The 26,448-nt window shown below is 37.7% G+C and overlaps 3 protein-coding genes across 8 annotated transcripts; 2 read left to right on the plus strand and 1 right to left on the minus strand.

Annotated features, from left to right (window-relative positions):
- The first annotated feature begins 691 nt into the window (after positions 1-691).
- LOC125189099 (binding protein) lies at positions 692-17,485 on the plus strand. Of its 2 annotated transcripts, XM_048086296.2 has the most exons (34): positions 695-1,000; positions 2,491-2,694; positions 2,800-2,981; positions 4,064-4,190; positions 4,265-4,483; positions 4,753-4,969; positions 5,046-5,191; positions 5,273-5,418; positions 5,689-5,838; positions 6,002-6,050; positions 6,153-6,344; positions 6,480-6,662; positions 7,439-7,593; positions 7,683-7,809; positions 7,956-8,105; positions 8,186-8,245; positions 8,336-8,472; positions 8,596-8,713; positions 8,837-8,968; positions 9,403-9,602; positions 11,751-11,907; positions 12,075-12,221; positions 13,026-13,106; positions 13,196-13,828; positions 13,915-14,019; positions 14,313-14,392; positions 14,878-14,929; positions 15,067-15,150; positions 15,243-15,280; positions 15,914-15,976; positions 16,163-16,225; positions 16,310-16,473; positions 16,693-17,045; positions 17,123-17,485. In XM_048086296.2, exons 1-34 carry the CDS (start codon positions 908-910, stop codon positions 17,153-17,155), a joined length of 5,040 nt encoding a protein of 1,679 aa, XP_047942253.1. In that variant the 5' UTR covers positions 695-907; the 3' UTR covers positions 17,156-17,485. The 2 variants fall into 2 exon arrangements, with proteins under 2 accessions (XP_088914594.1, XP_047942253.1); XM_089058468.1 differs by lacking the exons at positions 16,310-16,473; positions 16,693-17,045; positions 17,123-17,485 and having other exon boundaries at positions 692-1,000; positions 16,112-16,223.
- A 1,055-nt stretch (positions 17,486-18,540) lies between these two features.
- On the plus strand, positions 18,541-20,731 carry LOC125191039 (WEB family protein At5g55860-like). Of its 2 annotated transcripts, XM_048088502.2 has the most exons (3): positions 18,541-18,688; positions 18,748-18,910; positions 18,979-20,731. In XM_048088502.2, the coding sequence occupies exons 2-3, from the start codon at positions 18,758-18,760 to the stop codon at positions 20,482-20,484; spliced, it is 1,659 nt and encodes a 552-aa protein (XP_047944459.2). In that variant the 5' UTR covers positions 18,541-18,688; positions 18,748-18,757; the 3' UTR covers positions 20,485-20,731. The 2 variants fall into 2 exon arrangements, with proteins under 2 accessions (XP_047944459.2, XP_088914356.1); XM_089058230.1 differs by having other exon boundaries at positions 18,550-18,910.
- Positions 20,732-21,167: 436 nt separating this feature from the next.
- Positions 21,168-25,281, minus strand: LOC125188724 (serine/threonine-protein kinase D6PKL1-like). 4 transcript variants are annotated; one of them, XM_048085740.2, is made up of 3 exons: positions 25,003-25,281; positions 23,313-24,352; positions 21,168-22,260 (listed from the first exon to the last, which is right to left on the minus strand). In XM_048085740.2, exons 2-3 carry the CDS (start codon positions 24,242-24,244, stop codon positions 21,369-21,371), a joined length of 1,824 nt encoding a protein of 607 aa, XP_047941697.1. In that variant the 5' UTR covers positions 24,245-24,352; positions 25,003-25,281; the 3' UTR covers positions 21,168-21,368. The 4 variants fall into 4 exon arrangements, with proteins under 4 accessions (XP_047941697.1, XP_047941699.1, XP_088914353.1 ...); XM_048085742.2 differs by having other exon boundaries at positions 24,935-25,281; XM_089058227.1 differs by lacking the exon at positions 25,003-25,281 and adding an exon at positions 24,680-24,927.
- Between the last annotated feature and the right edge of the window lie 1,167 nt (positions 25,282-26,448).

Genomic DNA, 26,448 nt, shown 5'->3' on the forward strand with positions numbered 1-26,448 from the left:
CTTAGGCATTTTTTAGATATGCACATTTAAATGTACATATTATTTTCTAGTCATAGATAGTGATAAGATGCAAACTTATATATTATACAAACTCAAAACTCTTCAACACAGCTTCAACACAGTTTTAATACGATATTAACACAGTGTAAAATTTCAAGATTTTAATGTCAACACAGTATCAACACAATATCAACACAGCATCAATCATTGACTATCATTAAAATTCTATTGACATTTTCCTATTATGATTTTTTATGTTCTGTTGATATTTTTCAATGGACCAGATCATAGTTTTGAGTTTGTACAATATTTAGAGTTTTCATTTAATCACGTACTTTCTAGTCATATACAATATATATTGTTCCATATTTAATGGTTCTACTAAAATTAATGGTCAGCCTCGTTATGATCTGATTAATAAGTTAAATATGTACAAAAAGATATTATTCAGGACCATAAATTAATGCATACTCCATTAATGTATTTTAAAATAGATTTTTTTGCGAAAGTAGAAACCCATTTTGGATTTTAAAATATGTCGACTTTATAAATTTTGACGAAATTATTAAATATCTAAGATCAATTTTGAATGATCAATTTTGGACTTTAGTTAAAAATAAATTTAAATATTGCCTTATTAGGAGTAGTTCAAATAGGATAGGAGAGCACGTGTGGTGCAGCTGTAAATCGAGTAAATCTGGAGAGCTGAAGCCGCCTGGCTCCGGTTCTAAATTCTAAACAGAACAACGCCCAAAACCCAAATACAAAATTCAAAAAACCCCCAAATTCACTTCACTCACAACACACACACTCGCTGAGGAACACACATTCAAAACACGCCTTCCTTTCATGTGAAAATTCGACTGCAATTTCTAAGTTGGCTGAGATTCCATCGAATTCGCTTTCAATGGCGCAGAAGCTGCAGCAGCAGCTCAAAGAACTGGGATCTAAGTTGGAGGCTCTTCCTTCTTCCAAAGACGCTCTCATTAAACTCTTGAAGGTGAGCCTCCGCGTTTTGCGTCTTTTTTTTGCATGCGAATTTTATTTTGAGAAATTCTTTTGGCCTCTGGAATTTCAATTCTGTTTGTTGGAAGTTCCGTTTGTCGACGCATGCTTGCAATTTGAGGAAGTTGTGCTTGCATTACAATTAGAGTTGAATTAGGGCTCGTTTTGAAGGTGCTATTTGTCATTGTTAATTTCTGTTATTTTTACAACCAATTCGAATCTGTGACTTCTCGTTTCGAGATTTTAAGGTTTCGTGACTTGTGATATGGAATTATGGCTGCGCTTGAGTTCAATTACAAGTGCATGTGTCTGCATTGCGAGTTTTGGGGCTTTGTAATCGTTGGGATTGAATTAGGGTTCGGTTTAGGCTCTTGGACGGTATATGAAGTCTCTCTGCTTCTTTTATTGGATTAAGTTTTCGCCTTTTGGTTTGGCATTGGTGTTAAAATAAAGAAGATGTAGAAAGCACGGGTCATGTCTGCTTCTAAAGTAAATTAATAATGAGCTTAGGAGACTTGTTCTGGCTGTGATTCGTTTTACATTTTTTGCTACATGTGCATATGAATATCCAGAAATGTGTTCTCTTTTTTTGTTTAGGGATTTTATTGCTTTAGTTTTCTTCTTTATACTACTTCACTGTAAGATTGATACAATTCTTAAACACTAGGGAAATTATTTAGTCAAGAATCAAGATGTTTTCGGATTCAGCTGAGAAACCTTAGCATATCTAGGCAAGCACATTCAGATGTCTCTATGTGGTTATGCTAATACATGTAGGTGAATAAGAGAGCAAAGCACCAGATTCTTTCGCAAAATTATTAGTTACACTGCAGTATAAAACATTTTCTGCTCCGCTGCTTGTACATTACCATACAGAGGAGACATCAGGATGGTATATGCTTATGTTTAATATGTAAATTCCTGTTTGGCATTTTGCATCTCTAATAAAAAGTGTCATATTCATGTAAATTTAGTAAATAATTAATGTCTGTCAAGCTCCTTGTGCTCCATGTGAAGCAAGAGAGGGGGAAAAGTGAAACCTATGAAGTCCGTGTTTCTGTCAAACATCCTCTAGGATAATTAGAAGAATTCACTACGGCTGACTGGTCTAGACAATCGAAGCTAATAAGGCCTAGACAATCGAAGGTAATAAGGCCTAGACAATCTGCGTTTCTGTCAAACATCCTCTATATTTCAGTCAAAACTTCTAGAGTAATAGAAATGTGTCTAATTAAGTGGCAGGGATCATGCCTCCACAATAGTAGTTTAGTTTTGGTGAAGTTTTGAGTCATAAAGTTTCTGGCTGGTTTGCTATTTTTTCCAAGCTTTCTTTTAAGGTTCTCAATGGTAAATGCTATTGAAGTTATTATTACCATGGAGTGTGGAATAGCTATATGAATGAGATTGTGACGGTGCTTGCTTGATATGAGGTTACCTGAATGTTTTGTTTGTTCATATTAAAATGATTTCTCCCTCCTCTTGCAGCATGGAGTGACATGCCTAACAGAATTAGATCAGTCACCACCCAAAACAATGTTGGACTCCATGCAGTCTTTCTTGAAAGCTATTGTGAAGCCAGAGCTATTGAAACATCATGATCAAGAAGTAAAGCTTTTCGTTGCTGCGTGTATTTGTGAAATAACTCGAATTACTGCACCTGAAGCTCCATACGAAGATGATATTATGAAGGTCTGTTTCTTTTCTGAAGAAGTAATAGCAATCAAGATAACAATTTTTTTTGTGCTTAGTTTATCTTTGCTTGGATTCTGATACTCACCAACTGATCTTTGACAGGAAATTTTTCAGTTGACTGTGAGTACTTTCAGTGGCTTAAGTGATGTAAATAGCCCATCATTTGGAAGGATAGTTGTTATTCTTGAAACTGTGGCAAGATACAGATCATGTGTTGTTATGTTGGATCTTGAATGTGATGATCTCATAAAGGATATGTTCTCTACATTTTTCACTGTTGCCAGGTATGATTCTCTTAATTGCTTCCTATTTCTTCAGTACAAAACCAATGTTATGCTTGTCTGGATGCCAGCTATGTTTCTTACAACTTTTACATTAGGAAGTCAAAGTGTATTAAGTTGTTTAGTATCTAAATGTTTGTGTCAAATGTTTTACCACATTTTTTTTCTCTTCTCCAAATTTCAGCCGTTCCCCAGATGTTCTAACAAAACCATAATTTTATTTAGATTTATCCCGAAGTTACTTCAAATGAATTTTGGTTACCCTTTTGCTTTTCCTATCCCTTTGACCATTATAGTGACCAATTTAAGCTCTCCCCACTTTGACGTGCCATTTCGTGTCTTTTCGGTTTTCTTTCTTAAAGAGTGAGGATTGATGAGACAGGTGATGGTTTTGTGATTGCTAGAACATTTTAGATCTATGACTCAGTTTGATGACATATTTTTTGTATATACTATTTGGGTATGTTCAACAAATATGTATCTTGATATTTTTTCTTGACTTTTTCCCCAGGGTGGGGAGTTTCTCGTAATCCCTTTCCTTTTTCATATTTTTTTGAAAGGGAGGATTATAATTACCTTTTGATGAAGCAATGTGTTTATTCTATGCAAAGTTTGTTTAGATATGTTGAAAGGAGAAAGAAATGCAAAGAGACATCAATATGTGGTTGTAGGTACCATGCATTATCTATTGAACCTCCTTGTAAACCAAAAAAAATAACTATTTTTGGAATTCCTATATTCTAAAAGAGTAAAGAAGCTAAGGTATTAGATCCCTATAATATGACTGATGTGTCTAAGACTCATGGACTAACATTAAGGTTGGATTGGAATAATTTTATTTAAACATGTTCTTAAGATAGACTTGTGTAGCACTGTAGTATCTGATTCCTGCTAACCCTGTTTCTACCTTAACCTAACTTCTGTTTTCTGGCTCCCTAGACTAAGAGAAACAAGTTTTTTCAAACTCATGAGGATGTTTGTTCTATAAGTTGACAGTTGATGGCTGATCGAGAAAGATAACTGCCTGTACTGGAGTATCTTGATGCTTAACTGTATTGATGTATTGAATTATGTTTGACCTTCAGAGATGAGCATCCTGAGAATGTTATCACTTCGATGCAAACAATCATGGAGGTACTATTCGAAGAAAGTGAGGATGTACCTGAGAACCTGTTGCTTACATTGTTGTCTGCTTTAAGTTGTGATAATGAGGTGATGTCTCTTTTCTTGCTTCCCTTATCTGGATTCAACAACTTTTCCAACGGAAATGAACTTTGGCGCTTCAGGACATCACCATAGCTGCAAGGAGGCTTGCTATGAATGTGGTAGAACGCTGTGCTGAAAAATTGGAACCTGGCGTAAAGCAGTTTCTTGTGTCCTCAATGTCAGGAGACCGCAGGTCCCTGAAACCTGAGATGAATTACCATGCCGTACTATATAATATCTATCAGTCTGCTCCTCAAATCCTATCAGGAGTTGTTCCTTATCTTACTGGAGAGCTACTGGTAATCATACCAGATGCTTTTAAATATTCATCTTAATCTTTTATGTTACATTTATAACATAGTTAGCTATGCTTTCTCTGTCGGGAACGTCTGATGTCATATACTAAAGTAAAATACTTGACTCTTGGCTGTTGCTTGCACATCCCTTAATTTTTATCTGTCAAGTTCAAAAGAAAGTGGGTTTGGTAATTCCCGAATACTGTGCTATCAATGTTTCATTAGTTGGTTATGCTGGAGTCTAATCTGGTTTCCAATCTTGACATAAACAGAGCGATCAATTGGAGGTTCGTTTGAAAGCTGTAGGGTTGGTTGGTGACCTCTTTTCACTGCCTGAATCTACGATTTCTGTCGCTTTCCAGCCTGTCTTTTCTGAGTTTTTGAAAAGACTGACTGATAGAGTGGCAGAGGTCAGAATGTCTGTGCTTGAACATGTCAAGAGCTGTCTTTTGGTGAATCCTTTTAGACCGGAAGCTCCTCAGATAATCTGTAAGAAATCCTACTCTTGTTTCCCCTATATTGCAGTTTCTAAGCTCTTAACACTGATTATTTAATCAATTTCCAGCTGCTCTGTGTGATCGGTTATTGGACTATGAGGAAAGTGTTCGTAAAAAAGTCGTTTCAGTTGTTTGTGATGTGGTATGTCATGACACCACATCCATTCCGGTTGAAACTATTAAACTGGTATCTGAACGCCTTAGAGACAAATCCGTATGTATACCTGTCTCATCGCTTTCATCATTCATTGTTGCCATCTCCCTGCTATTCTGTAATGATTTTTGTGGCTTCCAGCTTCTTGTTAAAAGGTATACAATGGAGCGGTTAGCTGACATATACAAAGCATCTTGCATGAAGCAGTCTAGTGGCACGGCAGAGAGTGGAGAATTTGATTGGATTGTGGGAAAAATCTTGAGATGCTTCTATGATAAAGATTTCAGGTAAGTCACTGAAGTCCTACTTATGTGTTTTGCAAAAAAATAAGTCCAATCAATATTATAATGAGTAGAGTGATTAACTCTGAGGAGGCAGTTTATTTTGTTAAAAACTAACACCATGAAGAAGCTAATGAAAATGTGAATTTAGTCTGTAATATATGCTAGTAGAGACAGGTAAGAGGGCACCGACTGCAACTGATTTCTAGCTAAGATATTTCAACACCCTTGATTTATGTGTTGTAATATTTTTGGCACTGTTATCTCTCCATACAGATCAGATACAATAGAGCCGATCCTATCTTTGTCCTTGTTCCCAACCGATTTTCCTGTCAAAGATAAGGTGAAAAAGTGGGTTCGTATCTTCTCTGGGTTTGACAAAGTTGAGGTTAAGGCTCTTGAGAAGATACTAGAACAGAAACAAAGGTGCGTCAAACTGCTAAATTTGACACTTTCTTTAATATTATTATAATCGTTATTTATGATTTAGTATGCATTGGGGGTTGGGAGGGGGGTGGCGGTGCATGAGTGGAATATACATCAAAGCCTTAACACTTGTAAGGTACTCACGTCGGGAGAAAATATGCAGGTTACAGCAGGAGATGCATAAATACCTTTCCCTCAAACAGTTGTCTGGGGTAATAACAATTGGTTCTGCATTCTATATCTCTGAGTATTGAAAGTATCTTGGTGGATCTTTTGATGAAGATGTTGTTTCTTTGTCTAATTATATTTTACAGGAAGGTGATAAGGTGGAGAACCAAAAGAAAATATTGTTTTGCTTCCGTGCTTTGTCTCGTTCTTTTACTAATCCTGCAGAAGCAGAGGAGAACTTCCAGAATCTTGACCAATTGACGGATTCCAACATATGGAAACTTCTATCGCAACTTCTTGATCCAAACACTAGCTCAATTCAAGCCAACAGTTCACGGGTGTGGCTTTAATCTCATAATGTTACCATTCTGGTTTCTTTTCTTTCGTTATTCCCCCTTTTTCTTGCAACGAATCAAACATGACAATGCTTCATAATCAAATAAGGTTGCTCAATCATTCTTGATATTGTATAGGATGATATACTGAAACTCCTTGGGGATGAGCATAGACTCTATGAGTTCCTGGGCACTCTTTCTTTGAAATGCTCTTATCTACTTTTTGATAAGGATCATGTCAAAGAAATTGTTCTGGATGCTGGCGTGCACAAATCTTCTGGAAACAACGATTCAGTTTTGTCCTGCATGACGATTCTTGTGGTATGGCATCTACTGTCGGTTTTTGATTATGTCCAAATGACTGCTGATATAATGACATCCAGACTCTTGGTGGCTGCTGATTGTTTTCTAATGGAAACCAAGAAGCTCTATGCATTTTGGAACCTCACTTGAGTGTTTTCCGAGATTTTTTGCATATCAGATTTATGGTCTGAAAATTTGAAAATCAGGAGATGTTGAGATCTTTCTAGTACACATTTTTGTTTGGTTGAAATTAAATTCTTCAAATAGACATACTCTTGTTTGAATTGTGAGGCACAAAAACCTCTCTATTGTTTGATTTTGTCCCAAGGCAAATAGAATATGCTATATTGGTCTGCTATGATGGTTTACTATTTACACACATGGATTTGGAGATGAAAACCTAAGGGTGTACTTGGCACGTGAAGGGGAATTGGGTTTGTTTATCAAGGGGAATTCAATTCTACACCCCCCCCCCCCTCGGTTGTATAGAAGAGTGGGGTATTCCTCTTATGTGGGGTATCGAAACACTCTTTTAGTGATCATTCTTTATTTCCAAACATGTACTTACCATTCCTTTCCCATCCTCTTTCGACCAGTTAGCCTGCGCCTCCTAGATAGTACTACTATTACACTAGCATTGCTTGTTCTATTGAAATAACTGCATAATAGTTATGGATAATGACTAATGATTGCTTGCTTAATCTTCGTAAAGAACTCCTTATATCTCAGGGGTGTTGTTACTTGATAACCAAGACATTTCTGTACTCTTTCTGATAATAGTTTACTACCTATAGATTCTTGCTCGATTTTGTCCTTTGCTACTACATGGAATTGAAGAGGACTTGGTACATTTTCTTGAGGATGACAATGAAATAATAAAGGAAGGTACCCTCCACATCCTCGCAAAGGCTGGGGGAACTATCCGAGAGCAGCTGGGTGTTTCATCAAGGTGAGACTATATAATATTTGTTCTAAATTATTCTGATGGCCTTTTTTTTTGTTTGTCTTCTTTGGCTGAAACTTTTACTATCCTTGTAGATCATTAGACCTTATACTCGAGCGTATATGCTTCGAGGGTAACCGAAGGCAGGCCAAGTATGCTGTTCATGCACTGGCATCCATCACAAAAGATGATGGACTCATGTCACTTTCTGTTCTTTATAAGGTTTTATTTGCCTTTTTTCTATTTGTCGTCATGTAGAATTCTCTATCATTTTTGTTTTATTTTTTTGGCTTTCTATGCTGCTTAAAGTTTATGATTCTGTTCTCTCTCTCTCTCTCTCTCTCTCTCCTTGCCTTCCAAATTACTAGAGGCTAGTTGATATGCTTGAAGAGAAGGCCCACATGCCAGCTGTACTACAGTCTCTTGGGTGTATTGCACAAGCTGCCATGCCTGTCTTTGAAACAAGAGAAAGTGAGATTGTAAAGTTCATCAGAGAAAACATACTGGAGATTGGACATGTATGTCAGATTAAATAAACGAGACATTTGTGTTCCTTTCTTTGTTATTGCAGTTATCATGTTATACACTTCACTTGCAGGTATCAGAAGAAAAAGCACCTGATTCTTGGGATGATATAAGTGAACTTTGTTCCTTAAAGGTTTTTCTATCGCATGCTTTTATATCTTCGCTAAATAGTGGACATATTGGGAACCTTTGGAGCAAAATGACAATCAATTTGTACATGCAGATATATGGAGTCAAAGCTCTGGTCAAGAGCTATTTACCTACCAAGGATGCTCACCTTCGATCTGGAATCGATGACCTATTTAGAATCCTCAAGAACATTCTCTCTTTTGGTGATATATCAAGCGAGATTAGATCGAGGTATCTGGGCTGTTTTATCTGAAACTTTCTTTTAGGATATTGGATTCATAGATGTCTTCTTCATTTGCCTGAGTATTAATAACTTTTTCTGGCATTAATGTCATTTCTCTCTCTGTGTTCCAGTTCAGTTGACAGGGCTCATTTAAAGCTTGCTGCAGCTAAAGCTGTTCTCCGTTTATCAAAATACTGGGAGCACAAAATCCCCATTGATGTCTTTTACCTTACAATGAGAACCTCTGAGGTAGAGTGCATTTTGTTTTGAGTATGTACATGTTTAAAAAATAAAATTTCTAATTCTTAATACCTTGTATACTCTAAATGGGGCATTATTTTCTTAACTCCCTCCCCCTAAACTATTTTGTAGGATAACTTTCCCGAGATCAAGAAACTACTTCTCAACAAGATTCATCAATATGTAAAGGACCGAGCTCTAGATCCTAAATACGCTTGTGCTTTCCTGCTCGACGATACATCTCAACAGGAAGATATTGAGGAGGTAAAGGGGACGTCAGGCTATAACTGGTTTCTTCACAAACATTTAATGCATGGGCAGTGCATAAATAAATTAAAATTTGAAAAAGTATTTTAAAAGTGGTGGCAAGTAAGACACCTAAATCACATCATCTTAGGCTTGATCCTTATTTGAGGTAATATAGTGGGTAGAGTGTATAATATATAACAATCACTGGCATGACTTTTGGTGTGAAAATCTTATTATTGTGAATTTTGCAATGACTTCTCTATATGACTAGGTTAAATACTCTTGAGAATTGAGATCAAACCAGATATTCCTAAAACACATTTGCCTATACACAGCCTAAACAATTCAAACTCACATATCTTTTTATTGTATCCTAAAATATTGGTGGTGATTTGTGTACCTCTTGGAAGTTCCAATGTTTTGCATAACCAGCTCAAACTATTTGGCAGAACAAACGCAATTTGCATGACATCATCCAGATGTGTCGACAAGGAAGGGGGAGGCAGACTTCTTCTCAGACTGATACGGATTCTTCCCCACACAGTCCAGAATACTTGCTTCCATATGTGGTGCATTCCCTTGCTCATCATCCCTCATGTCCTAGTATTGATGAGTCCAGAGATGTCAAAATATTTGAAGAAATGTACAGGTATCATAGACTGGGAATTATAATTGCTAAAATGAAGTTTAAAGAGCTTAAGTTAATAACACACAGCTGTACGTTATTTTATAAAATCCTGACTGTTATTTATTCTCTTAGCATAGCTGTTGTTCATAGCTCTATTGCTTTAGGTTGTCTTGGCAAAAATGATATACTTCTATGATGGCTATGCATTTGCTTCAATATTTCCTTAGGCATTCTCATATGTCTGTACTTACATACCTTTTGAGCTCAGTTGGAGAGTATCCATGGAATTGGGTGCTATATTGCAATCTCAGTTCTCAACAATGTTGATATGGTCTTGTGGAGCGGAGTGATCACCTTTTCAATTGGCTTATAGGATTCTTGTTGTTTGTGTATTTTCCCATCATTTGGGTTGCACAATTAAGTTATACTTTTCTCATCTGCTTTGACCTGTTATCTGATACGCAATTAATAAATGTGATCCTGAAGAATCACCAGAGAAACCGACTTAATGATTTAAATGGTAGATGTAATAATTTACTTGTGGTAGAAATGATTATCTGCATGATTCTGATGCAACTCTAGCCTTGGTGTTGATCGGAAGTCAAAGCAAACAAGTGCTATTGAATATAAATCTCCAAGACACAGAATCAAATCATCTTTTAACCCAAACAATAATAAAATGTAAAATGGTGAACTTGTCCTAGAGATTTGTTGGTTGTTATTAATTACAAAGCTTGTAAGGAGCAATTTCAGTAACATCCAATTTTGATTTGTTGCCCTATGAATGTGATTGACATTTCATCATCTCTAAGCTTTATAATTACTGCTATTTTTTGAAAATTTTGACGTTATAAAAGTTATTAGCTAAGCCCAACAAAGAAAGATTTTCCTACGTGATGGTTATTTTCAGCATTTTGTCAAATTTTGATTGTGTCGGGATATCAACTAAAAGAATATTATTTAATGCCTAAGCGGACAATTGGCAAGCTGTATGCCATCTGATAGCAAAAGTAAGGTGTATCTAGAAAAAATATTTGCTAACTACATTCACTATTCAATATTTTGGGTCCATTTGACTTGCATACTATATGCTTGGTTATTACGTGCATCACTAGTTTCGGTAGGCAGAAAGATAAACTCGCTTAGCAACATGCTTGACTCTTAAAAAAAAAAAATAATCAGTATCAAAAGTAGAGATAAAACTTGCAATAAATAATCTAACATCAATTAGAAGTATCTTAATGCAGCTATAAATGAGTGTACTCGTGTCTAGAATAGACATAATTTTTAATTACTTGACCGCACACCTTCTTTATTGCGCATGTGCTCAACTCCTTGAATCTTGGTTGACTTACAACTTTGTTTAATGCTAAGAATGTAAGGTGTATTTTCATGGGAAAGCACTTCATGGCTGATAATATTTTTTAGAGAGGATTAAGCTTTCAATTCGTATGAAGGTCTTTTTGGTGTGTCAAGAAAACCATTACTTAACAACCTCTCAGATTGCTTTTGATTATATCACATGCTCTACAACATGGTTTAATTTTCTTAGTTTTTTTTATTGTTTTGAAATTCAATTCGTGCAAGGTTTCTTGACCGACACTTGCTCAAATGATTTATAGACTTGGAAGAATGCATTTGTCGAGATAATTTGTGATGTGAAAATTACAAATAGGACTAAGAGCACATAAGTTATCCATGTGATATTATATGTTTGTTACATAAATTGCATCTGCTTATCATGGAATTTTAATCTAGTTACTTCCTAAAGCATAACTAAGTTTCTTTTATGATTAATATGTGTGAGATGTGGTTAGTGGTTACTATAAAAGTGTATATTAAGTCATATATAATTTATTAAAGCATAACAAAGTTAATTTTCCTGATCCAGGAGAGAAAAGCATTTAAAGAAATTTGTTTCGTCGCTTTTGGGAGGTTTTGCATTTAATGCTAAATTATTAATTTATTAATTTTTGGAAAAGACATCTGCTTTTGGTAAAAATGAACTACTTGGATCCACATTTTACAATTGTTGTGCCTTGAGAATGCTTACTACTTATGAGAACGCTTGTACCTATATTATGCACTGACGACAACATGCTGGAGTAAAAATACTGATAGTGCGTGACATTTCTTATTCCCCATTTAATATATGTGTACCTGCTTCAGGAAGTTGTATCTTTTCATATCAATGCTGGTGCATGGAGATGGAGACGGAAAATCTGATGTCAGCATAAGCAAGGACAAGGAGACCCTTTCATTACTTAATTCTATTTTCCTATGTATAAAGCGCTCAGAAGATGCTTTAGATGCTACTAAGTCCCAGGTTTGATATTTAAATGCTACTAGACTTTTCTTGTCAGTTTCTGAAGTAGCTTAATCTGTCGAGGAGACAAAATCTCCCCTCTTGGAGAAAATAAACTGCCTAGATTAGAACTTTTTGTGATTAGTTTTTCCTAAAGGGATGAAATCATTCCAAATTATATATTACAGAATTTGTATGCTCTGTGCGACCTTGGCATGTCAATTGTGAAGAGGTTTGTTCCAAATCAAGATGATCTTCATGACTCAACTGCATCTGTGACTCTTCCTGCTGGGATTTATAAACAACGCACAAAGAAAGATGACAGTGACTCGCTGGTATGTATGCCAATCTTTTATTTCATATAAGCTTTTGTATCTGTCTTGATAAGGAGATAAATAACAAGAGTATGGATTCCCTGCTACTTGGATTTTTCACATCTTATTGTTGTTAGAAGAAATTCATATTTAAGTGAAAATAATTGATGTTGGCAAGTTTCTGTAAGGGGTAGCAGGTGACCCTTTATGTTCTATGCTGTGCGCAGCAGTACACCACCAGCCTTGGTTTTGATGAATGTCATACTGAAGCTGTTTACCCCTATTATTCTTTTATGTTTGGTTAACTGCAGTTCTCAGATTACACATGCTTTGATCATTTGAACCTGTCCGCCTTCTTTCAGCATTCAAGCTGCTGATATAGTTTTAGGTTTTTTTAGTATCAGTACCTTTTCCGTTGATTGACTAATTAAGCATTGCCCCAACATGAGTCCTTCATCACAGCCTTTACCTAGATGGCTTGATCATTCAAAATTCCAATTTGTTTTATCATGCTGTCATCTGCACTGATTCTTTTTAATTGTATGCGGGTTTACTTTCTTTGCCTGCTGTATTTACTTTCCCATGAAATATCAGTAAAAGCTATGAGGGTGCTCATACACTGTTTGAGATTGTTTTCTTATTCTGATTCTTTTGCTTCTTTACTTGTTATTGAGTTCTGGTCATGTTGACCGTACAAGATTCTTTTGTCTCGAGGTCAGAGATGTCGTCTAGCATTCACGGACCTTCTAAGATAGTATGTTTATCTCTCTATTGCTCCGCTGAGCCATCTATCTTTGAATATGTTTCTTGTTTCTTCTGAACTAGGTTGGTGAAGAGAAGACGTGGCTGGCAGAAGATGGTGTTTTTGCCCATTTTGAATCACTTAAATTGGAAACTAATGAAATTGTAAGATTAAAAACGTGCTACTGCTATAAAACATCTTATCTTTGTCTTGTGTGGTAATTTGGTCATATGGTTTAATCTGTCAATTTCAGGCCAATTCAGTACATGCAGAGGATGATAACATGAAGGACAGTGAAACAGAGGGCAGTGAGATACCATTAGGAAAGTTAATGAAAAGACTAAAAGCTAAAGCAGCAAAGGCAAGAAAAGAGGCAAAGAATCAGTCTGCACCATCTGGGATCTCTAAGGAAAACGATTTTGATATCTTGAAAATGGTGAAGGAAATAAATTCTGATAACCTGGGAACATCTGGCAAGATTGGATCAAGTAACAATGCTGAGCATGTTGGCAAAAAGAGGAAAAACATCCACCAGCTAGAGAAGAGGAAAACGTTGTTGGATGAATCTAAGGATGCCCCTGTCCCAAAACGTAGGAGAACATCATCTGCTCAAGCTCACAAATCTCTCCAAACAACTCCTCCAAAGGGTTCTAAGAGGCCTAGTAAAGTAAATCAGGAAGATACTAGTGATGTTTCTGACAAAATGGATGAAGATCTTCAAACTTCTTCAGAAGATATAGCAGCACAGGAAAAAATGGAAGAATCTGCAGAATCTGACTTGTTACTTTCCCGTATGGGGAAGAAATCCAGTGCCTCTTCTAAGCAGAAAGCTAAACGACCTGGCAGAGATAATGCTGAGACTCTCCATCACTCTCCTGATGCTAAGGTATGGTTCTAAGTTATGGAATAGGTTGAAGGCCTATGATTCATGATATGAATTATATTCTGACAAACTGACTCTTGTATATGCAGAAGCCTAAGAAATTCAAAGAAACTGAGGAGGCACCTTCGTTTAGTTTTTCAAAGTCTGCATCTCTGAAGAAGCAGAAAAAGAAAAGTGTCTCTGGATTAGCAAAGGTTAGTGCCATTTCGTGCAACTCTCTCTAATGATTAGTGATTGTGAATATCCATTGTATTAATGACCTTATATGGGTACTAATGATGCTTTTTTCTGTGTTACAATACCAAAGATGCATATATATGGAAACTGGATTTTCATGACTCACATGCATCCCACTTTTAGAAGTGACAAATATAGTAATGAAACAAAATACATGGTGTATGATCTTCTATGATGAAAGTAAATGATCCAGAATTTTCTGTCTCCCAACACTTTCTAACATGGGTTCCACTTTTTTTTTCATCTTTAGTGCACAAGCAAGGACAGCGGAAGCCACAGTAATGATTTAATTGGTTCCAGAATTAAAGTTTGGTGGCCGATGGATAAGAAGTAAGTTCTGTTCAATTTGTTCTGCCATAAGCATAGTAAGATGCGTGCAAAGGCAACTTTGGTAATGGAGATGCATTCATCAAATGCTTCAAACCAAGCACACCTAGTTTTCCTGTGCAGCTCTCCATTTGATCTGAAGTAATACAATGCCTGATTTATACCTCTATTCTCATAGACGAGACCATGAGAATCTAGAAATCAGAAAAGAATAAAGCCAAACCAAATAAGAAGTGGCCGGACTGTGAATTCATTTTTTTTGTATGATTTCATCCATAATTATTTGAATTTTTATAGCTATAGGTATCTTTCTCCCCCCACTTCATTTGGATTTTCCAAGACCTCAACGCTGTCAATAATGATATCTGCATAAGCAGTAATCAGTTAATTTTGCAGAGCACGTTTCAAGTAGCATAAACTTCCATGGTGATAAATTTATGTAATTTGAAAGTGATTAATGGCATTAATATTTGTCTGGTATTCCACAGGTTCTATGAAGGGGTAATAAAGTCATTTGATACCCACAAAAAGAAACATGTGGTAAGATGCATTTTGGTCTCTTCATTTCTTTTTTGACACTAGAATTAGTTGACAGTGCCTTTTTTATGATTTTCTCATTCGTCACTCTTTGTTTCCCTATTCTTCTAAAAATATTTATCTTTAAATTGCATTCGCAGATAGTATATGATGATGGAGATGTGGAAGTTCTTCGACTAGATAGGGAGCGCTGGGAACTAGTTGAGAACAATCTCAAATCAAAGGTGCTTACAAAGTTCTCAACTTAATTTTCTACTGTTAGAAATGTTTCTCTGTTTTAGCGTGATATTTGACAATGTCCATACTCCTTTTGCAGCAACTTGGCTCGTCAAAGGGCTCTCTTTCTAAAGGAGGGTGAGTGATGCCTTCACTAAACTAGAGCACACTCTTGTTCAATTTAAACTACATACTCTGCTTCGAATCTCTCCCCTTTTCTTTCAGCAAAAATTTGGATATGCATATGCACTCAACGATCTACATCCACATATAAAAAAAACCCATCTACATGCATATACAGTTCTTGGATTTACATACAAAAGCCTGATGAGTACATAAATATATAATTTATGGAAAATAAGAAACTTATATTACTCATTCTGTTCCACAAAATAGTGCACACTAGGTTGTGGCAGGACTTTTAATAAATATTAGGTGATTGGATTGTAAGTGGAGAAGGCCCACACTTTATTTTGTAAAATGTGTTGTGAGTGGAGGAATAGTGAGCCAATATATATAGTCGATCACATATTTCAATATATGTAAATGACATATATAAAACAAAAGATAAATATAGTTTAGATTTTATTAGTGACTATAGCTGCTTAATTTGTATTTGTGATAATTGTTAACTTAATTTGTAGTTCCATATAAAATAAAATGTTGGAGTATCTTAATTATGTGCCTCACCTGTACGCATCTACTATAAATGTTTTAACAGTTTTTTAGCAGAGTTACTTTGATCTGATGTCCTCATTATTTGACCCGCAGATCATCTGGGCAGAAAAAGAAAACGGTGGGAGGCTTAGAACAGGTTGAAAAACTGGGCATGAAGTAAGTTGCTTTTCTGCTATATGGATTAGCTGAGATGCTCATTTTTTTTTATTTGACATTTACATTTTTTGTGATTTATTGTTTAACTTAATTATCTGCCTAACCTGTATGCGTCTCCTGTAAATGTTTTGACAGTTTCTTTAACAGAGTTACTTTGATCTGATGTCCTCATTATTTGACCCGCAGACCGTCTGGGCAAAAAAAGAAAGCGTTGGGAGGCTTAGAACAGGTTGAAAAGTTGGGCTTGAAGTAAGTTGCTTTCCTGCTATATGGATTAGCTGAGATGCTCATATCTTTTATTTGCAATTAGCTTATGTAGAAACTGAATGGCAGATCTCTGTCATCTCAAGCAAGAGGGAAGAGGACTCCAAGAAAAAGTCCTAAAGAAGGTCGAAAAGGTCCAGTGAAGATTAATTTCTCTGTGGGAAGGAGAGAAAAACCAGTGGACGTAGAACCTGAGTCTTCCACAAAGTCCCTGGTTGATCAGTCAGACTCAGGTGATGAGTCAACTATTGGACTGCAGTATATAATTGCTAATTGTGTTTATACTACTTTTCATTGACATTGTTCTTGGTGGTCTTTTGAATGTTTTTTTGTGTTTTTTTCCCCTAACTATGCTGTTTACCCACTATACTTCATCATATGCAGTGGTGGTACAAGCATATTTGTTGATTTTGTGCGCTCAAACTTATTTCGTGTGTTTTCTGACAATCCAGAGAAGGAACAAAATGAGAGGAGTCATAAGAGTGTATCTGATGAGGAGCTGTCTAATAATGACAAGAAACACGAGGAGGATGCTGAATCAGAAGAGCCCAAAGAGGGCGAAGACGACTCTGAAAATACTCAGAGTGACCATGCTGGTGGCCCTCCACATGATGCTAGTGAATTGGATAACGAGGCTGTTTCTGATTCGGATGGGAAGCAGTTAGATGAAGACAAAGAAGAATCTGGACGGGAGTCTGAGGAAGCAGATGACATGGACAGCCAGCCTGCATCTTCGGATAAGCCTGATAAAAACACAAGTAATTCTGGCTCTGCAGATGATGAGCATTCTGATGACGAGCTTCTGGTACTCCACTTTAACAACTCATGCAAGGTTTTTACGATTGGAGTGATTTTGACTAAGATTGGTGTTTCAAAATGCAGAGCACGTGGAGACAACGAGCAGGAAAGAAATAGGGAGGCTACCAACATTACGATGGTGGTGCACTTTGATGATTGTAATGAGATAGCAAAATTAGTGGGAGAAGATGTGTCTGAGTATGAATAAACTCGTGTAGGTTTTTTAGCAGCAAAGTAGTGTAGCATAAATGATAAAAACTATTGGTTCGTATAGTTGGCAAAGCAAAGAAGGTGTACAGCCATTAGGTGTACTAACATCTGCTTGTTCTTTTTTGTAGTCCAGCAATCATGATTTGTATGTATGCTTATTGATTATTGCGTTAAAACGCTCATAACTATGTTGTGCCTACATTCATAAATATACCTTCGACACTCTGTTTTCTTTCATATGCCACGAACTGTGTTGCGCTCCAATATTTTTGATGGTGAGGTAACCGAAAAACGGTAACGGGAGAGGAGAGGTCATAGCTTTGATTAGCTGTAGAGAGAGTCTGGTGATTAGCTGATTTTCATTGTTAATTTCGTCTTTTGTGAGTATAGAAGAATAGGTTGTAGTATCAGTTGGAGAAGTGGGGTTGCTAATAAGGAAGAGGACGATCGGATTGCCATATCATGTTCTTGTTCTTGTTAAAAATTTATCGAGAATGGAAGGCTATCTTTTAACTGCTCACGCCAAACTCATTAGTTTCAACACTCTTTTGCTCCGAACTGGTGGTGATTTAGGTGTTGATGCGACACAAAGGGAAGCTTGGAGTTGCAGGAATTTGCAATGGCGGAGGAGGTGCATTCATTTACCCTGGGAGGAATGAGCAGCCTCCCAAAATAGTTACATAGAATAATATTGTTTTGTGCATGGTGATAATTCCTCGTGTGTTTTTCTTATTTGGAGAATGTCTTGCAGATAATGAACTAGTTTGTTATTTATGTGTAAATAAAGTTGTTGCAAATGTTGACAGAACAATTGATGTAAGATACAAGCATATCAATCATAGAGTAAATGCATATCAGATTTCAGCTAAAAACACCAATATAGATCACAGTCGAGAGGAGATCTCAATTGGAGCATTACTCAGAAAAAGATATATCTATGCGGATGATTTTTACTTTGTTTTTCACGGCTCAGACTTTATACCAAGATAATATACCATTTGAGCGTCTCTCAATAACAACTGATATTCAACAATAGGCCATTTAGATAAAATAATAATCATACAGAAATTACACTTAATATATGATTTGAATTTGTTGGATATAGTATTATACTACTATAAAGATATAATTAGCATTTTAAATGATACTCCTATATTGGTATGCAAGGTGAAATAGCTAAGAAAAAAGAGTGAAAATGGGGGCGTTTTCTTCGGATTTCCAGACAAGAGAAATGGAAGGAGAAATATTCGGCCCCCTTTTACCATCATATACATACTTCTCCAAACATTTCCATCCTTCCCACCTTTTTCTTGCTTCGATTCCTCTGCTTTTCTTCAACATTATAGCAGAGGAATTGAAAAGCAGAGGAAACAAAACAGATTGATTAATCTTTTTCTTACATAATTCGCATTCATTCCTCTTCATAATCTGCTACCACAGGTATCTATTTCCCTTCATTCATTCACTTGTTTCCATTTCCAATTGATTGTGAATTGCAGGATTAGAGATATGGTGACAAAAGCGCAGGAATCGGCCCCCGATGTCAGAGAGGTCGACTCGAACGCGCCATTCCAGTCCGTCAAGGATGCTGTCTCTCTATTCGGTGATGCAGGGTCGCCTGCGTCCGCATCCACGGCCCTGGCCAAGAAGAAAGCCGAGGAGGTAAAGTTTGCACGCGTAAACGTAACATTATATCTCCAATACTAATTCAACAAACCAAACCAAACCAGGGATTGATCCAAGTAGAGGCGCAACATCACCTAATGGTTAAGGAGCGGTTACACTACACCAACCAATTGCGAACCACCGAAGCTGCAAAAGCGCAAGCTCTGCGCGAGCTGCAGCTGGCCGATAAGACGCTGGACTACCTCCGAAACAAGCTTCAAACACTCACCAATTCCAAGCAGTCATCCATTGCAGCTGCCGAGGCTGCCAGAGTCCGAGCTGTGGAGCTGGAGGAGCGAGAGCGCAGAGCACCGCTGGGCAAGTCCATCCTCGACAACGAGTGGGAGCTTTTCAAATCCGCCACGGCACAAGTCATCGCTAGCAAGGAGGAGCTCACGAATCTAAGAAAGGATTACGATGCTGTCGTGGTGGAGAGACTCACGATGCTCCAGAAAGCGGAAGGAGCCCAGCACGAGCTGCAGAAGGACGAGGAGAGGCAGGGCCAGGTCATGAAGGAAGTCGAACAACTGCGCCAGACGTTCGATCAGGCGAAGCAGGCCTTGGTCGAGGTCGAAGAGGAGTACATGAAGCTCGTCGCGGAGAAGGAAGAGTTGTTGAATAGTCATAAACTAAACCAGGAGCGCGTCGAGAAAGAGATCAAGCGCTTGGAAGAAGAATACGTGCCAAGCGAAACTCTCCAGGCGAATCTCGATGAGACGATGGAAGCGATCAGAGTTCTGCAAGAACAGCTGCACGACATGCAGTCCTCAGATCTGTACACCATCCGGCAGATGGCTTCCGAGCTCGACAGCGCCAAGAGGGTATTGGAAGAAGCCGTAGCAGAAGAAAACATGCTCCGAGCTTCCAATGATTCGACTAAGAAGCAACTGGAGGAAGTGCAGAGCGAGCGGACAGCAGCAGAGAAGGCGGAGTTGGAAGCCGAATTGACCATTGAGCAAATGCAGGGCGATCTAGAGAAGAGCGAGGCTGAGCTCGAGAAAGCTAAGTCGGAATGTGGTTTCAATATGCAATCTCGTGTGGGGAAGCTTCTAGAAGAGGCTGAAATGGCAAGGCATGAAGCAGAAAGCAATAAGAAGAGCGCTAAATTACTACGCGAAGAGGCCAAAGCAGCAGCAGCTGTGACCGAAGAAGCAGACGAAAAGCTCAAGACGACACTGAAGGAAGCGGAAGAAGCCAAGGGTGTCGAGAGGCTCGCAGAGGAACAAATCTACTGCTATGAGGGTCATGGCGATGGTTCAGGATCAACTAGGAGGATCACACTGTCAGCTGAGGAGTTCGACTCAATGAATGAGAAGATCAAGGAGTACACGAGTAAGGCCGACATAGAAGTGGCCACTGCCATTGCCGAGGCAGAGGCTATAAATGCAAGAGAGAAAGAAAACTCAGAGAAACTGGAGGCATTATTGAAAGAGAATGAGGCCTTAGAGTTAGAAATCAAGGAGGCTCTCAAGGCAGCAGAAATGGCAGAGGCCGACCAGAGATTGCTTGAGACCGAACTCCAGAAAAGGCGTCAAAACGAAGTCAGCAAAGCTACAAAAGTGAAACGCTGATCAGTACATGTGTTTTTGGAGATGAGGGTAAATATTTAGGAATTCAATAGCAAATCGCTTACTTGTACTTGGTAGATAAAACAGAGAATAATGAGACAGAGCATACCTGGTCAGCAAGCACAAGCCACATCTTGATCGAAGATTCATGAGATCGCAGCCTAATTTTTCTAGTCATCAGATTTCAGAAAGCGCATTCTTTGAGATTTGTAACTACTTACCACAAAAATCAAATTTTCCTCTTTACTCACTTAAATATCATATTAATACAATACCTTACAAGCACTGTTAGCAAACCACCAAAATGAACTCAGGAAAGATGGTGCAAAAGATTAACTATCTGGTCTTTCAAAAAAAATCAAGAAATAACTACTAGTAGTACTATCTTCCAACTGTTGAGCACAGAAATATCTGTTCTATGACATTCAAATTTACAAGATTTTAGAAAGGGTAAAAGCATAAGTTATTCTCTAACTCTAAGTAATAACCATACCATGACTTTTTCTATCCAACTCACATCTATAAATCTAATCTAAAAGCTCAATTATCCAAAACAGTTCAACAACTTACAAGCTCTCAAAATATTATTTTGGAACTTATAAGATATGTGAAATAAGCTATAGCAAAACAGCCAAGGTTACAGCTATCTGTGTGTAGTAGAATGGTTGAAGAAGCATACAAAGGGATAGGTAGTAAAGAGATCCATTTATCATTTGGTCCTACATTGCTTTGAATTCAACAACCTTGTTTCCCTACAACAAATTATACATGTACTTCAATTCTGTAGCTATCCAACCTCCAACAACTTCCCCACTTCAGTTTTCACACATTTGACTCTCCAACAACTTCCAATTCTTCCTCCACCATTAAGTGAACATTGAGGTTAACTAGAAGAAATCGAACTCGAGATATTTGTCACTTTTCTGGTCCACAGCTGCAGTAGGAGCAGAAGCAGGAGCAGCAGTGTTTTCATAGCTCGGTGCTGCTGGGATGGGAAGCCGCTCATAGTCTACTGGATTTGGAATTTCCGGTGGGGTGGCACACCGTATCAGAGCCCAGTTCACTCCTTCGAAGAACGGGTGTTGTTTTATCTCAGTGGCGCCTCGTTTATAGGCCAATCTATGCTGAGGCTCCTTCACAAGCAAACCTCTTATCAAATCCCTAGCGGCAAAGCTGACAACAGGTGATTCTGGGAAGCGGAGAGGCTGCCCTACAACGTTGAACAACGTGGCTCTGTTACCAGACCCCTTAAACGGAGTTTTGCCAAATAAGAGCTCATATAGGAAGATCCCAAACGTCCACCAATCCACCGCACTTCCGTGACCTTCCCCTTTGATGATCTCAGGTGCAAGATACTCATGTGTCCCGACAAAAGACATTGAGCGAGCGTTGCTTGGCTCGGCCATCAGCTCAGGCAACGGTCTAACTTGGTTGTCGATTTCATTTTTGTTTTTGGGTTTCTTATCCTTCTTGGATTTGCTGGAGAAGATACGAGGAGAAAAGCATGATGTCGGGACAACGCACGATGGCTGAATGCAGGATGGTTCGATGCATGCTGGCTGGGCACAGTAACCGGAGTTTTTACGCTGTGCATCATTATCGAGAGATGAGGTCTTCACCAGAGTCGGGCTAACAGCACAACGAAGTGAAAGATCAAAGTCTGAGAGCATTATATGTCCATCGTCCCTAACTAGGACGTTTTCTGGCTTTAGATCGCGATAGACAATCCCAAGCATGTGTAGATACTCCATGGAGAGCAGCACTTCAGCAACATAAAATCTGCCCAAAGGAAAACGAGAAAATAGTTTAGGAGCTCAAACTTTTACATTAGAGGATAACCTGGGGGGGAATTTTTCCCAATAATCAAAGATAAAAGATGGACACCATTTATATTTCTTCAAGGCAAATTACCTTATTTTACCAATCACATTAGCCATAAAAACCAAATCTTTGAAATTCATAAGGTCAAACACACCTTGAATGGCATAGTATCTTCACTTAGCACAAGATACAAAAAGCTGCTTTTGAAGGATTGACAGAAGCAACCAAATATGTAAGAATTAAGTACTACTTAACAAACACTCAACAAGGTTTTATGTCAATTTTAACTATGGTGGAATAAAACAGATCCGCACATGCATAAATTAAAAGTTCGTAGACGAGAGCATGATGTGTGGTCATAAGATATGAAAAAAAACTCGTAACACAGAATCTATGAGCACTGACCAGTCCTTTAACAACTAGAGACCCCAACAATGCCGAACCCGAAAGCCCCCAAAATTTAATGAGGAGGAAGAAGAAGGAGCAGATGAATGACGAAAGGGTTATGGAGGAGAGGAGGTAATAGTAACAGTAATAAAGATAGAGATAAAGATACACACTACCTATAGTCCGCTCTGAGAAATGAGGGAGACTATAAAACTACTAAAAAACAACGCAATTCATAATGACTAAGGATGCATTGCAACAACAGCCTTGTGATAGACAAACTTAATCATCTAACTGAGATTCTACCAACTGAGAGATTCTGACAGGCTAGAGATAATACTGAGACTTTGGAACTGAAGAGTATCAAAATTTAGATACTACTAATAAATTGTGTATTCCAGTGCAAAATCAAGGTGGTCTGCAGATATTTAAGCGGCTGATCTTAGCAAACTAACTCTGCGGAAAACACACCAAGTAGCTGAAGTAGCTCAATATTAGTTCGAAGGCAATAATAAGCATGAAATGCATGATATGACTGCCATGTATGCTGAAAATGTACAGCCACATTGCAGTCTAGTTTTGCTAATTGTTCACATGGTTAGTATGATTAGAAAATATCTTACTTTACTGCTTGTTCGGAGAAATATTTTCCTGGCTGTCTCTGTCTAAGAGTGTGTAGGTCTCCTCCGGGGCAGAATTCCATAACCAAACATGAAAATTTATCAGTTTCAAAATGGACGTACAGAGTCGGAAGGAAGGGATGGTCCAGGGACTGTAGTATCTCTCTTTCAGTCTGAGAACGGAGAAGCTTCTTACGACCTGCTAAAGAAGCCTTGTCCATAACTTTCATTGCAAAGTAACATTTAGTTCCAGTCAACTCAGCCAGATAAACACTCCCGATATCTCCACAACCTAATTTTTTCAGCAGCCTGAAATGGCTCAATCCTATTACACCATCTCTGGATCGGAGTGCTTGGATGGCTTCCCATCGCATATCATTTGCTTTATGGGGTTTGTTGATACCACTACTAAAGCTGCTACAGGTGCTCTCATCACTCACATCACTGGCAGTGCTTACTCGGCACACACTGCTCTTTCCACTCTCAATGTCTACTCTATCGCTTACTTTGGCACTTCCACTAGTTTTTGCAAGACTATTGGGTGCATCACTAATCTTTGCCGAAACTGAGCTGTTCTTCGCACTGCTTGGGTTATATATTTTCTTTTCTGGATCCTCGGAAGTTTCTAGCAAGATCTCATTAACATCATCGTTGGTTGTGGACGCTTGCTCAGATCTGGTAGACAAAATTTTGGAATCTGAGTTAGCAGGTGATACATTCAACGAATCCTCAAGGTTAACTTGAGATAGTTTGGACTCAACATCTTCTCTAGGTTCTCCAGCAGTTGCCATCTCTGGTTTAACCAGCTTTGGCTTGTTAGTGTTTAGCAGCTGAGAAGGTATCGATTTGAGATCATGTGTCTTGACCGTATAATGAGCGCCGACAGCTTTTTGTTGCAATCCCAAGGGAGCCCTAGAGCCCGTCTTGGAGGCCATCACTGAAACAATAAGCTACTCCTTAAGACTTAAATACAACACAAAAACTGCACAACGGCCACGATATCGCCCCAAGCATTTGATCTCCAACTCCGTGGAACCAGAACCCTGTCAATTGCATTCACCAACGAGTAAACATCTTGACATAACTAAAGAAGGAAGTATGTTAAGTCGATCTAACATTGCTAACAAGCATAACTTAAAATTCATAATAATGTGCGGTCAAACACCAAGTGTTGTGCAGGATCTGAACAAGACAACAGAAATATCATAGAATCAAACAGCAAGGGAAACCCAAATACTTTGTTCTAGCAAGTTAGCTAGGATAAAATTAAAATGCCCGCAAACTGAAAAGCAGAACTGGAAAGGACTTTTAGCAAGCATCAATTGAAGAAAGAATTCCAAAAGGAAGGAGACGGAGAGTGATGATAATACTAGTCAATCACAGCAGATACTTTTCTCGCTTTAACAGAAGTAAAAAATTGAAGCCCATTTCCAGTAAACCTGAAAAGACGAAACCTAGAAAACAAAATCCACAGAGGGAATCAAGGACCACCCGAAAAAGAAAAGCAAAGAGGGTCAGTGAATCAAGTCAGCTATTCACAAATGCAACAGTTTGAAATTAATCAAATTTAAATAAACACGATTCAGTGTGAGAAACCACATAAAAATCAGATCTTGATCACAAACCTGCAATAATGAAAACAGAAAGCTCGGCAGATATCCAAATCAAGAGAGAAACGATGAAGAAAAATAACCTAAACTCGCAATGATCAGAAATTATTCCTCTTTGGCAGTTAAAAAATGAGCAGTCTACGTAGACAGAATACACGGCGTGGTGTTTGGCAAACAGTTAATGTGGCATGGCATCTCAATTCTCAAATCCACCACTTTTTATTTGGAGAAGAGAATCATAATCATAACCGTGAGCGGAGGTTGCTACGATCAAACTGAATCAAGATCCACCTGATTAACCCCTTCTCTATTCTTCAGTTAAATTACTCCTCACTCTTAGTTGAACTGTTAAAAATATTTCCAATTCCATTTTAATGCTTTTTTTTATGTAAATAAGCATCAATAAAATTATAGTGGGACATGGCAGACTCCCCCATCTGAGCTGTGACCTGTAAATATGTTATGGATTATTACAAAATTATTAGAGTGAGAATGTGAGGTTTTGATATTTATTAGATCAAGCTAATTTTCTTATTATTAATTTATCATCCTTTTTTGTGATAAAACCAACATATACACACTACTAAATATTTTTGAGATCCTATGTAGTCACTGGATTCACTTACATTCAAAATCTAGCTACCACCCTCTGATTATCAAAAATGAAAAAATATAAAATTAAAATAGGGGACATTTTGTAATCATATCAACAACTCCAATGGTGATGAAATTTGTCAACTTATGATTGTTTCAAACATGTACTCCACTTTACTTGGGTGCATTACATAATCTCAATAGGGAAAAAAATGGAAACATGAAGCGAGAAATTAAAAAGAGGTGATTGATTTGATTTCATTCAACTCATCCTTGACAAAGATATGATAATGATGAGCCTACCTTATCTCGATCGGTAGCTAGACTAGACGTGGTCCGATCACATTTTGTTCAAAATAATCATTATGTATTGCGTGTGGAACTCTTTCTCGACTCAAGCTTAGACTCCAATTAAGACTCAACACATGTGTTTGCTCAAACTTTTTTCCTATTATTGGTGGATTTAATATTTATCATGAATGTATGGATTTGGAGTGGCTAAGTCCATTATTGACATTGTGTTGCCTGTACTTGTCGTTGTAGTTTAAGGCAAACAGGCCCCCATATCCAGAATGACATTGCTTAGTTTGGACAATAAGCCACCAATTTTGAACTTCGGCATCTTCTTTTTGTGTGTGGTCGAGCACGTACACGTGTGCGTGCTTGTGACCTTATGCATCCATCTAATTATATGTATACATGCAATACAATGTAGGAGTATTTTATACTATATCTCACATAATTAATACTGTGGAGGCTTCGAGCCTGACAATGAATTGAAAGCTGGTTATAGTTCCCGTCATCGTTTTCTTGTTAGAGTAACAAGACGTAATTATATTTTTGTGTTTATAAGAAAAATTTGGACACATTTTTATATGCAGAAAGAGATAAAATATAACAATAAGAAAAAAAAAAAAAAAAAAAAGTGACCACCT

Source organism: Salvia hispanica, chromosome 5, assembly GCF_029641045.1.
Source record: "Salvia hispanica isolate PSC_SH4W2 chromosome 5, Shi_PSC_v1, whole genome shotgun sequence".
NCBI lineage: Eukaryota > Viridiplantae > Streptophyta > Magnoliopsida > Lamiales > Lamiaceae > Salvia > Salvia hispanica.

Bases quoted from the DNA above. Each gene is read 5' to 3' on its own strand.
- LOC125189099 (XM_048086296.2), top strand. From the start codon at position 908: ATGGCGCAGAAGCTGCAGCAGCAGCTCAAAGAACTGGGATCTAAGTTG. The intron at 4,484-4,752 runs GTAATCATACCA...TGACATAAACAG, and splicing joins ATCTTACTGGAGAGCTACTG to AGCGATCAATTGGAGGTTCG. The intron at 11,908-12,074 runs GTTTGATATTTA...TATATATTACAG, and splicing joins TAGATGCTACTAAGTCCCAG to AATTTGTATGCTCTGTGCGA.
- LOC125191039 (XM_048088502.2), top strand. From the start codon at position 18,758: ATGGTGACAAAAGCGCAGGAATCGGCCCCCGATGTCAGAGAGGTCGAC. The intron at 18,911-18,978 runs GTAAAGTTTGCA...AAACCAAACCAG, and splicing joins CCAAGAAGAAAGCCGAGGAG to GGATTGATCCAAGTAGAGGC.
- LOC125188724 (XM_048085740.2), bottom strand. From the start codon at position 24,244: ATGGCCTCCAAGACGGGCTCTAGGGCTCCCTTGGGATTGCAACAAAAA. The intron at 22,261-23,312 runs GTAAGATATTTT...TCCTTTGGGCAG, and splicing joins TTCTCCGAACAAGCAGTAAA to ATTTTATGTTGCTGAAGTGC.